At 39.6% G+C, this 12098-nt stretch overlaps 1 protein-coding gene across 3 annotated transcripts in view; it reads right to left on the bottom strand.

The window, feature by feature from the left end:
- The window catches only part of OGDHL (oxoglutarate dehydrogenase L), a 235275-nt gene that overhangs the window by 112736 nt on the left and 110441 nt on the right, over nucleotides 1-12098 (bottom strand). For 2 of the 3 annotated variants that reach the window (XM_089680053.1, XM_089680054.1), the window contains exons 4-6: nucleotides 11948-12050; nucleotides 8256-8371; nucleotides 4615-4769 (exon numbers count right to left, since the gene is read on the bottom strand). In XM_089680053.1, the coding sequence (XP_089536179.1) occupies nucleotides 4615-4769; nucleotides 8256-8371; nucleotides 11948-12050 (374 nt within the window). The remainder of the gene's footprint in view (nucleotides 1-4614; nucleotides 4770-8255; nucleotides 8372-11947; nucleotides 12051-12098) is intronic. The other variant, XM_089680055.1, reaches the window with a different exon arrangement.

Here is a 12098-nt window from a genome sequence, read left to right as displayed (position 1 = left end):
ATAAGCTGCCACACAGAATATTCCAAGGCATCCATCAAGATACTCTGGCTCACAGGGACAAAGCATACACCTTGGCCAAACTTTGAGAGGTTTCCAAACTCCCACCACAGCCACTGCAGGCTGTACAGTGCTCCTACCAAAGAGAAAGACACCTTAAAGAGGACCTCCAACCTCTTATCTGTGTTGTATTTAACCGCTTGCCCTCCAGAGGATTTACCCCCCTTCCTGACCAGGCCATTTTTTGCGATACTGCGCCTCGTTACTTCAACTAACAGTTGCGCGGTCATGCAACATTGTACATAAATAAAATTTATGTCATTTTTTCCCACAAATAGAGCTTTCTTTAGGTGGAATTTGAGCACATGTTCAGTTTTAATTTTTTACACTCTAAAACAAAAAAAGACCAGCAATTTTGAAAAAAAAAAAAACAAAAAAAAATTTTTCCTTTAAAACATATCCAGTAAAAAAAATGTTAAAAATAAAATGTCTTCATAAATTTGGGCCAAAATGTATTCTGCTACATGTTTTTGCTAAAACAAAATCCTAATCCGTGTAAATTAATTGGTCTATGTGAAAGTTATAGCATCTACAAATGGCGGTATATATACTGAAATTTTTATTTTTATTTTAGTAATGGCGACAATCAGCCACTTATTACGGGACTGTGGCGGGCATTCTGACACTGGGTGGGAACTGACTAACCGCCACTGACATCCTCGGTGACACTAATACAGTGATCAGTGATAATAAAAAGCACTGTCACTGTACTAATGACACTGGGCAGGAAGGGGCTAACATCTGGGGTTATCAAAGGGTTAACAGTGTGCTGTGTTGTGTTTTTCAAAATGTGTTGTGTTTTACTATGTAGACTATGTAGACAAGCTGCTTTGTATTGCTCTACTGTGCAGTGCAATACAAAGCAGCCTGTTTGTGCTGACAGGGGAGAGATCTGTATTGTTTACACACAGACCTCTCCCTTGTTAGCTCTGACGGCGATCACCGAGTCCCGGCTGAGAATAAGTGCCAGGTGAGTGAAATGCCAAGGAGCCAATAGCAGCACGGGTAGGGAGCGCGCACGTGCCCCCTACCCGGATATGCAAATTATATATATACAGTCAGGTCCATAAATATTGGGACATCGACACAATTCTAACATTTTTGGCTCTATACACCACCACAATGAATCTGAAATGAAACAAACAAGATGTGCTTTAACTGTAGACTGTCAGCTTTAATTTGAGAGTATTTACATCCAAATCAGGTGAACGGTGTAGGAATTACAATAGTTTGCATATGTGCCTCCCACTTGTTAAGGGACCAAAAGTAATGGGACAATTGGCTTCTCAGCTGTTCCATGGCCAGGTGTGTTATTCCCTCGTTATCCCAATTACAATGAGCAGATAAAAGGTCCAGAGTGCATTTCAAGTGTGCTATTTGCATTTGGAATCTGTTGCTGTCAACTCTCAAGATGAGATCCAAAGAGCTGTCACTATCAGTGAAGCAAGCCATCATTAGGCTGAAAAAACAAAGCAAACCCATCAGAGAGATAGCAAAAACATTAGGTGTGGCCAAAACAACTGTTTGGAACATTCTTAAAAAGAAGGAACGCACCGGTGAGCTCAGCAACACCAAAAGACCCGGAAGACCACGGAAAACAACTGTGGTGGATGAGCGAAGAATTCTTTCCCTGGTGAAGAAAACACCCTTCACAACAGTTGGCCAGATCAAGAACACTCTCCAGGAGGTAGGTGTATGTGTGTCAAAGTCAACAATCAAGAGAGGACTTCACCAGAGTGAATACAGAGGGTTCACCACAAGATGGAAACTATTGGTGAGCCTCAAAAACAGGAAGGCCAGATTAGAGTTTGCCAAACGACATGTAAAAAAGCCTTCACAGTTCTGGAACAACATCCTATGGACAGATGAGACCGAGATCAACTTGTACCAGAGTGATGGGAAGAGAAGAGTATGGAGAAGGAAAGGAACTGCTCATGATCCTAAGCATACCACCTCATCAGTGAAGCATGGTGGTGGTAGTGTCATTTTGTGGGCATGTATGGCTGCCAATGGAACTGCTTCTCTTGTATTTATTGATGATGTGACTGCTGACAAAAGCAGCCGGATGAATTCTGAAGTGTTTCGGGAATATTATCTGCTCATATTCAGCCAAATGCTTCACAACTCATTGGGCGCTTCACAGTGCAGATGGACAATGACCCAAAGCATACTGCAAAAGCAACCAAAGAGTTTTTGAAGGGAAAGAAGTGGAATGTTATGCAATGGCCAAGTCAATCACCTGACCTGAATCCGATTGAGCATGCATTTCACTTGCTGAAGACAAAACTGAAGGGAAAATGCCCCAAGAACAAGCAGGAACTGAAGACAGTTGCAGTAGAGGCCTGGCAGAGCATCACCAGGGATGAAACCCAGCGTCTGGTGATGTCTATGCGTTCCACACTTCAGGCTGTAATTGACGGCAAAGGATTTGCAACCAAGAATTAAAAAGTGAAAGTTTGATTTATGATTATTATTCTGTCCCATTACTTTTGGTCCCTTAACAAGTAGGAGGCACATATGCAAACTGTTGTAATTCCTACACCGTTCACCTGATTTGGATGGAAATACCCTCAAATTAAAGCTGACAGTCTGCAGTTAAAGCACATCTTGTTCCTGTCATTTCAAATTCATTGTGGTGGTGTATAGAGCCAAAAATGTTAGAATTGTGTCCATGTCCCAATATTTATGGACCTGACTGTATATATATATATATATATATATATATATATATATATATATATGTGTGTGTGTGTAATTTTGCACATCCCTGCCGCCCTGTAGCAGGAAGTGATTAAAGACCAGAATCTCAACCATTGGGACCATCAGCCAGGTCAACAGCCACAGAACCCCATTTCTTGTGGCACTCTTCCTCCATGGGATAAACAAAACATTTTCTCTAGGTGAGCCCAAATAGCATATATCACTTTCTGTAAATAAGGAAGTGATATGTGGGATGTTTGGAGGTCACCAGGACAGGTAATCCAGGGTCTTTTGGAAAAGAGGACTCTGGAAGTGGCAACTTCAAGTTGGTTCACACCATGGGGGAGATTTACAAAAACTGGTGCACACAGCATATGGTGCAGCTCTGCATAGTTTCTAACTTGTTCAATTAAACTTTGACAATAAAACCTAGAATTGGATTGGTTACTATGCACAGCTGCAACAGATTCTGTGTGCACCAGTTTTAGTAAATCTCCCTCCATGTCTGACAGGAAGCCCAATGTAGTCTTTTGTGTCCGAGATAATTCCTGACCTTCAGGCTCCTACTGAGGGGACACCTCTAGAGAGGATTCAATCCTCAAGAGCTTCCTTCATTCCTCCTGCAAAAAAAAACAAAATAGGAGGGGGGGGGGGGCTTCACCAACACTTGCATCCCAGGCATTCCAAAACAGTTAGGCAATACCAGATCATGGCAGGGATTTAGAGTTAATCTGACCCTTGGGGGGGACATTACAGGACAAATAGTGCAGAAGGCTCTATAGGGATTTGGGAGCCCATCCCTCCCCACCACATCTCTGCCTGCATACTGCCATGGCTTGGTGAAGGTCAGTAGACCTTTGAACCAAAAAGAGCAGCCACTCAGCTGTGATGAGTAACTGCCAAGATGTAATCCTATTACAAGTGTGAATGGAGCCTTTATTTTCCTTTTTCCTGGCTTCTTTTCTCTTGATTTTTACCCGATTATGCTGCATTTAACACACTTCCGGTCCCTTCTTGTCTAAGCTCTCCATTTTATCTATCGAGGGAGCCATGCTTGGTACACAGGCTGACTTCAAACATCTCTGCCTGTGCTTACCTTCATTACATGGTGTATTGGCGGGAGTAGTAGTTTACGCAATAAAGAGAAGGATGATTGTGCTCTCTTTTCAGCTCACAGAAAGTGACAACAACAATGCATTTCTGGCAAAGTCAACCCATAATTTCTGTACTTACTAGAAATGTTCTTAGCCTGAAACAAGAAAATAAATAAAGCCACCATATCTAAGAACTGGTAACCTGTATTTAATTTCTATTTTAAGGTTTAAATAACCTTCAAGGTTGTAGCTTTTATACACCTCATTTTGAGCACAGGAAGGCCCTGTAATGCCAAGATCTAACTATCATTGCCTGATCCTGTTTCCCCGTTTCTGTTCCACTACTTTCACTGCCTGCCTGTTTCCTTAAGTCCTCAGCCTGGAACTTGAATAGCTTACCATTTCTGTACCTCATTTGACCATCGGTGAACGTAAATCGTTTATGACCAAGCCCTTTTTTTTGCTGTTATCTTGCATTGTGTTTTGAACTGCTGATGCTAACCCAGGCTCTCTATATATTCCCAATACTATGTACTTCACAGCCACCACTAGACTGCAACAGTCCTTGTCCTCCTATTCAGCACTGCATATATCCCACCTATGGGATAACAACCAATACCCAGCTTCTCAACCAGCAATCTGCATGCTCTTCCTACAGGAAACCCTGCCACCTGGGCTTGCCACTGGTGCTCTGCCAAGCCCCAATCATGACAACTGTGTTATACAGTAAGATCACAATACCATAAAGTCAATAATCGAATACCTTGTAGAGCGCACTAATCTTGCTAACAGTGTTCTCTTTTCATCACTGGTAAACCTCATGATACCAGGCGTCTCAAATTTTTGTCTAATCCACTGGCACTGTTCCACATCATTGATGAACATGAATTCTAGCCCAATATGTTGACAGTATGAATTCTGCAAAGCACAAGAACTATTATAGCATACAAATGCAATCAACATTCTTTATCCTACAATCAAAAGAGCAGATACTTTGTTTTTGCTTTATGACTTAGCATATTCTTGTAAATAATAAAAATTAAAATAGCATGGGCATAATTATTGTTACCCCTAATGACACCCTTTGAGGCAATAACTTCAAAGCACTTTCTTACTGAGCAAACTGCTCCAGTTGTCTTAGGTTTGATGGGTTCCTTCTCCAAACTGTTTTAGTTCCTCTTTCCAAAGATGTTTTAATGGATTCAGTTAAGGACTCATAGCAGGTCACTTCAAAACAATCCAGTGTTTCATTTTCTACCATTTTAGATGTATGGGTTGAAACACAGTTTCATTGCCGGCAACTGAGACAGAACTTTTGAACATTTGGCATGTTTTGCTCCACCATGTCTTAATAATCTTACGATTTCATAGAGCCCTGTCCAATTTGTAGCAAAGCAGCCCCTAAACATTATGGAAACTCTTCAATGTTTCACATTAGAGATTGTGTTTTTTTATTTGTATACTTTTTATCTGTTAACATAGGTTTGTTGAGATTTCTAAAAAAAAGCTCTAACTTTGTTTCATCCTTTCAAAGGACATTCTCCCAGGACTGTGGCTTGTCAACATGCACTTTAGCAGACTCAAGTCTGACTTTTTTTGGTCTGTCTTTAACCCTTTGAGGACCGTAAGATTTTTGAACACCAAAAGAATCAATTTTTTTGTTTTTAAAGTTCGTACACTTCAGTTGCTGTAATTAAGCCATTTCATGAAATAATTGGCAAAAAGCTAGATCCATCTGTTGTTTGTTGATAAAAACTAATATTTTGACTCAACCCAAAAAAAAAAAGAAAAAAAAAAAAGAGTTTTAAGTTCTTAATCAGATGATACACGCAATTAAAAACATGAGACAAATACATCCCTTGGTCCTCAAAGGGTTAAGAAGTGGGGTATTCTTGGGTCTTCTAAAATGGAGGCAACTTTAATTCAGATAGAAATTAATGGTTATACTTAATATTGTTGAACATTTAACAAGGCCAACCAGGATCTTTTTGAAGTTTTCCTTTGTTCTTTTCCACCATTTGGGTTATGTTTCTGCTCAATCTGAGGTTCATATTCCTCTTTCAGCACCATCTAGGGAGGTTTGCTACAGCACCAAATTTATGATGGTAAAAGTCGCCACAGTATATGGAACGTTAAATGTTTTAGAGATGGTTTTGTAGCCTAAACCTCTACCATGCTTTTCTACTACCTTGTTCCTTTCCTCTTCAGACAGTTCTGCTTTTCTTTGGAGTATATTTCTCCATTCAAATAGGCTGAATGACTGATGACAAGATTGAAGACACCTGTGATATTAGGAAGTTGCTCTCAGTGACTTTACCACGTGGACTCTTCACCTGGCCAGGTGCCAAATAGGCATTTTTAAGTGTAAGTGTCATTCCTTTACTATTATTTACTACAAAAAAGCTGTGTTGCACTATGGAATCTTTTGTGCTTGGGCTCATTTCTCTATGAGCCTGCCTTTAAAGGAGACCATTTGAAGACATCCTTAACTACTGGCACCCTCTGGGGGATTTCGCCTATACTACACACACACCTCGACACTGGGTTAAAGATCCTTGATGACATCTTGACCACTGGTTCCCCCTGGTGGATTCAGACCGCATCTCTATACCTGGATATACTGGCTGACATGCTGCAATTCCTGGTGCTGTTCATCAATTGATCCGAATACCAGATGTCCAACCATAGATGACCCATTATCATCAATCATATGCGCAATATTAAGCGCTATCTGGTTAGTGCAATCTACAGCTATATCTACCACCAAAGTCACCATCAATATCCTAACTATTAGATAGACTCACGATTATATCACCTATCTGTACTGTTGTGGAATGCTGGCTTATTACATAACTTTCTCGGCTAATTAGAGACGCTTTATAGATACTCGTACAATATACGATATTATAGGGTATATCATAATAGTAACTATTCATGGCAATCATTAACCATTTCAGCGCTGCATGTTGTTGGATATATTTTGTGTTATAGAAGGTTCTGGGGTTATTACCTTTCATGCTAGCTGCTCCTTTTATAGATCTAGCGCTCGTTCTCTTTTATATTTGGATGTGATATTAATTACATTGAAGTCGCACAGGACCCTTTTTAGAATCACAGGTGATCTGCCTCCATAGGAAGGCATGCCATGCTATCTGGCCTGTCATGCATACAAACACATCACAAAGAGCATATGTGTAAACCAGGGCTTGTGTTTACAAGCACTTTAACACCTAAGGATTGTTTTATTATTTATAGGAGTATGTAACAGGGATTTTCTTTCAGGAAAAAGCAGAGGGGTACCAATACGTTCGGCACTAACTGTATATCTAAAGTCTCTCCACAAACAGCTGATATTTCAGATTTGGTATGGATTACAAAAAAATATGGCTTGCCCACAGACGTCATTTCTCAGAACTCATGTAACAAGGTCTCTGCACCCAGATTCTCAGTTTAGCTACCTGGCTTTGCCATTACAAGAGCTATACCTATTGGATTTTGCCTTTATTTATGCCATTTAAAGAGAATATATGAGCAGAATCTCATTGACGCTCATCCCCCAACTCACCTTAACCTTACTGCCCTGCTGCTCCAGTGCCCTGCAATATTATTCTTGTTCAAGTTTCTTGTTGGAGTTTACATAGAATTAAGGATGTTCTCCCCTCCATCAGGTAAAGGTTTTGCACCATGGGAGGAGGTCATCCCCCCATACATGAAAGTACCAGTTATTTCAAGGCAGCTCCTAAGCAGCACAAAGTGGCTTGGAAGCACAGCAAAGTGGGTTGGGGGTGAGTTTTGAAAAGACAGTCACTTTGCACTGAAGAATGATAAGGTCGTCTGCAGCTGATTCTTGATACATCCTTTTCAGTGATGTGAAGCAAACTGTAATAATTTGTAATCAATCAAAAGTCAGTGCTGAGCATTTTAGCACAGTAAGGGCTCGTTCAGACAGCAGATTAGTGCCGTTCTCTGTACAGAGCTGCCAGCAGATGCGTGTGATCCCACCTCAGAGCTGCAGCCAGGGAGTCCATAGAAGTGGATGCACAAGCAGTGCCAGCATGGACACAATCACATGTCAAAGTTCGACATGTGGGCAGGAGCAGGAGCACAGATCTGAACGCAGCCTCTGCTTTCAGATCCATGCATCCACTCCTATCCCCATATCAAACTTGAAAATGCGATTGCATGCATGTTCATCCACTTCCATTGGCTGCCTGCATGCAGCTCCAAGATGGATGCACCCGCATCTGCTAGGAGTAAAGGGAATAAATCTTCCATCTGAACAAGCCCTTACAGTAGCCCTGTAGTTTTAGTAAAATGGTTTTAAAATACATGTGACAAATGTTTTAGATACATAGTACTTTTTATCAAAATTATGACATTCCGTTTGAAAGAAAAATAGGTTACCTCCAATCTTTTAATGATCTCTCGCAGTGACAGGGAAGTTTCATTACCTCCAATATAGGTAGTTGTCGGCAGTCTAAAAACTTTATCTAAATCGCCCTCATGCAATCCATAGAAACCTAAGTTTTACAAACATACAAAAAGTTCTACAGACCAATAAAGTGATAACTAAATTGTTATATAAACATCAAATAAAATATTGAATAGGCCATGCAAGTCTACTGCACTGATTTAATGGATTAGGAATATTATAAATCAGGTGATCAGTCCTAGTTTCTACATGCATGGTACATAGAAGAAAAGATTAAATAAATTTAGGATACCATAGTAGTTATAGAGAACATAATTAAATAATTTCATACAGTGGACTATTGACACTGATAAGAATACAAGCACAAAATCAATGGACTGTTTAATTTTAAAGTACAATTTACAAGAGTTGAGACAATATTATAGCATCTGCCTCTCTATAACCTTCTACTGTGACTTAGCTGAGTGATAGCTTGTTGAAGCTAATACAGGATCATTCATGCCTGGAATATTAATATTGTCTTGAACGCACAGTTACATCTAAGCAGGCAATCAGAGGACACAGGAAATTTCTTGACTACAGGTCTTTGGGTTTATAAATCAAGTGGGTAGAAGAAGTAGGAAAAAAAGGAAAAACGTAAGGTCAATGCCTAATGGAAAGTGACTGAATTTGACAGCTTAAATACACTATGAATTACTATCCTCTAAAAACCCAGCACAAAGCGATCAATACCTGGACAACACAGCTCAAAGATTTAGTATTTAAAATAATGAAGATAATAAGCAAATATGACACTGCAAAGTAAAAAAATCTGTAAAATGACTTCAACAAAATTCAATGGACTTTAGAGCCAATAAAAAAAAACAAGAAACTTTTTTCTGGATGAAATGAAAAGTTTGAATCCAGAAACGACCACTGAGTATTTCCCTTGAGAATTAATAGATATGTTATTGCGATATGACGTGCAATGCCAGAGGAACAAAGTGACCAATTAAAGAAAAAAAAAGTATCTAAAATAAAATATTGGAAACCAAATAAATTCAGAAACTACAAATAATTTATTTGTGTTTGCTTGAAATCAAGGAAACAAACGTCTTGTTTTAGATCTATACAAAAACTAACCAAGCTAAACAGTGAGGAGTAAAACCATGTATCAACACTTCTGAAAATCAAAAAGATGAAGTGGGTAAATTGAAAAACAACAAAGATTGTCTGAATGCTGTAAGCAGCTGGAGCTCATTAATCCAGAGGTTTATTATGCGCGATACCATTCAGGCGCTGCAGATCATCCACCTCTTCATGACAGATGCAATACCTTATACTCAAAAACACAGCCATCAATCACTCACATGGGCTCTGGAGAAGGAGACAGTTCATAGCCCTGAGAAATAATAGACGGCAGGCTACAAATGCACATAGTATACAGAGCCATCCCAAACAGCTAAGAATCCTCAAATTTCTACAAAGATAAAAATCAAACACTACCAGTGACAAGCCATTGGGCTAGGGTAGGGTCAGGTATGTCCACTGTCAGGCAACAGTAGATTTGCCATGTACTCCCTAAAAATTCACAAAGTCTCCATGAAGGAAAAATATACTTTCCAAAAAAGATTCTTTGGAAAAAAAAAATTAAAGTAGAAGTCTGGTTTAAACCTGCTCTTTCCCCCATTCTAAGTACTATCCTAACTATTCCTTGGATGCTCCAGTATGGTCATGTGATCGGCTCCAGTGACAGTTTCAGGGGACAAGAGAGATTGCTGACACCGGCTGCAATGCCTGGGCGGTGATGTTACCTATAGGCTTCCTATAGGGCAAGGGTGGACAACTGTGGCCATCCAGTTGTTGTGGAACTATATATCCTATAAAGAATTGCAAAACTCACCATTACAAGCATGACTTTCCGAGGTAAAGGCATGGTGGGACTTAGCTCTGTAACAGTTGGATGGTCACAGTTGCCTACCCTTGCTATAGGGTATCTGTTGACAGCGGTACCCTGAAGCCGGAGCTGGGAGCCAATCATGTGATCAGACCAGAGCGCCCAGGGACTAAATAAGTAAACACACTTTTCCTCTAAAGTTTAGTTAGTATAGGACGTAGAACGGGGATGGGAGTAGGTGTAAGATTAGACTGGACTTCCACTTTAAGCATAAGATTGACAACATATAAACGGCAGGTTATAATTAACAACCCCCCAAAACTAACCATCAAAGGCAGGCACAGCAAGAACTCAGCTATTATAGCTAACACTAGCAACTATAAGTGAAATCAAATAAACTCAGGCACTCACTACATATAAGAGGCAAGTCTGGGTACTACCAAGCTAGCACGGACAAAACCAAACAAGCTTAGCTACCAAACATGGGACCAGGCAAATTGATCAAGACATACCCAACATGTAGATTAAGCCTGACAAGGCCAGTCACTATAGGCCAGGAGTTAGAGCAATAAAGAAAAAAAAAATACACTGCCCCATTCTACTTACCACCTGGCAGTGGATGTTCAGTGCTCTACAGCCCTTAGTCCTCATGCACACTGGACGTTTTTACAGCAGCTGTTTTTGGCTTTTGACTTTTTTTCTACAGCCAGTAAACTCCCCAGCATGTTATCCTATGCGTTCCTACACACACAGACTGTAGTCAGCGGTTTTTGGCAGGGGCATTTTTTGGCTGGAAAAAACCCCAGAACTAGTGGGTTTCTAGAGGAGTTTTTTTAGCTGTAAAAACGTGGCAAAATGTGGTAAATCATGGCAAGCCGGCATTATTGGATATTCTTGGAGCAAAAAAATTATAATTTTTTTTGGTCAAAAAACCCGCTAAAAACCGCAAACGTGGAAAAATGCAAAAAACATGGCAACACTCCGCTAAACGCTAATGCAAAAAACTATGAAAAACTCACGTTTTTAACGTGACTTTACACAACTAACATTAACAGCGTTATTAAAATGACTAGTGTGCATGGAGCCTTATAATTAAATGAAGACATGAGGACTGATCAAAGTCTTAGCACTTACTTGAGATAGGCTATGTTGAAAAGCACTTGCTATTAGGGTAAGTGCTGCAACAAACACATTTTGAAAAGGGGGAAAGGTGTAGCAAAAACTACACCAAAAACCATTAAAAATTATTTAAAATGCTAAAATAGATTAATAAAATCAACCAATCATTTCTTTTCTTTAAACAAAATAAATGTACAAAAAAACATGGAAGAATATATGTCAATATCCCTTATTGAAAGTATTTAAAATGCTGTTAGTTGCCAATAGAAACTTCAAAGGGGAGAACATACATACATAAACCAGCAAGACACCACCACAATATTTTAAGACCAAAACAGTTTGATGGGCAAAGAGCATGCTATTATGAGCATTACAGATGTAGCCATTGTCACTGTATAAATTATTTAATTTCTTTTGTATACTGTATTATAAGGCCATGACTATACCATATTAGGAAAGGCTACATCTGTACTCATTGTACAATCAGGAATAATGTGATGATCAGCACATGCACAGAAAGACATTGATCTTTTTCTTTAGTTTAGGTAGTGTAAGCAGTGAATGCCAAGAACAAACTACCACAAAACAAGCTACTTTATAGCACAAAAAAAGCTAGAACCCGACCTCTATCTTCTGAGTTTCTGGCAAGTCAGAGTCTTGCGTTCTCACCCAGTTTATCAATTGTGGTGATAAGATCCGATGGAACAAAAGAGTCCAAATCAGCATCCAGGATTCCAAGAGGGTCCAGCTGAGCCACATGATGTCCACGAATCTACCCGATTTGAAGAGGTAAGCCAAAGAAAACAAAACAAAATCACAA

Source organism: Staurois parvus, unplaced genomic scaffold (genome assembly GCF_062004578.1).
Source record: "Staurois parvus isolate SC_StPar_1 unplaced genomic scaffold, SC_StPar_1.0 ptg000234l, whole genome shotgun sequence".
Lineage (NCBI taxonomy): Eukaryota > Metazoa > Chordata > Amphibia > Anura > Ranidae > Staurois > Staurois parvus.
This window is presented reverse-complemented; position numbering and strand designations above follow the sequence as displayed.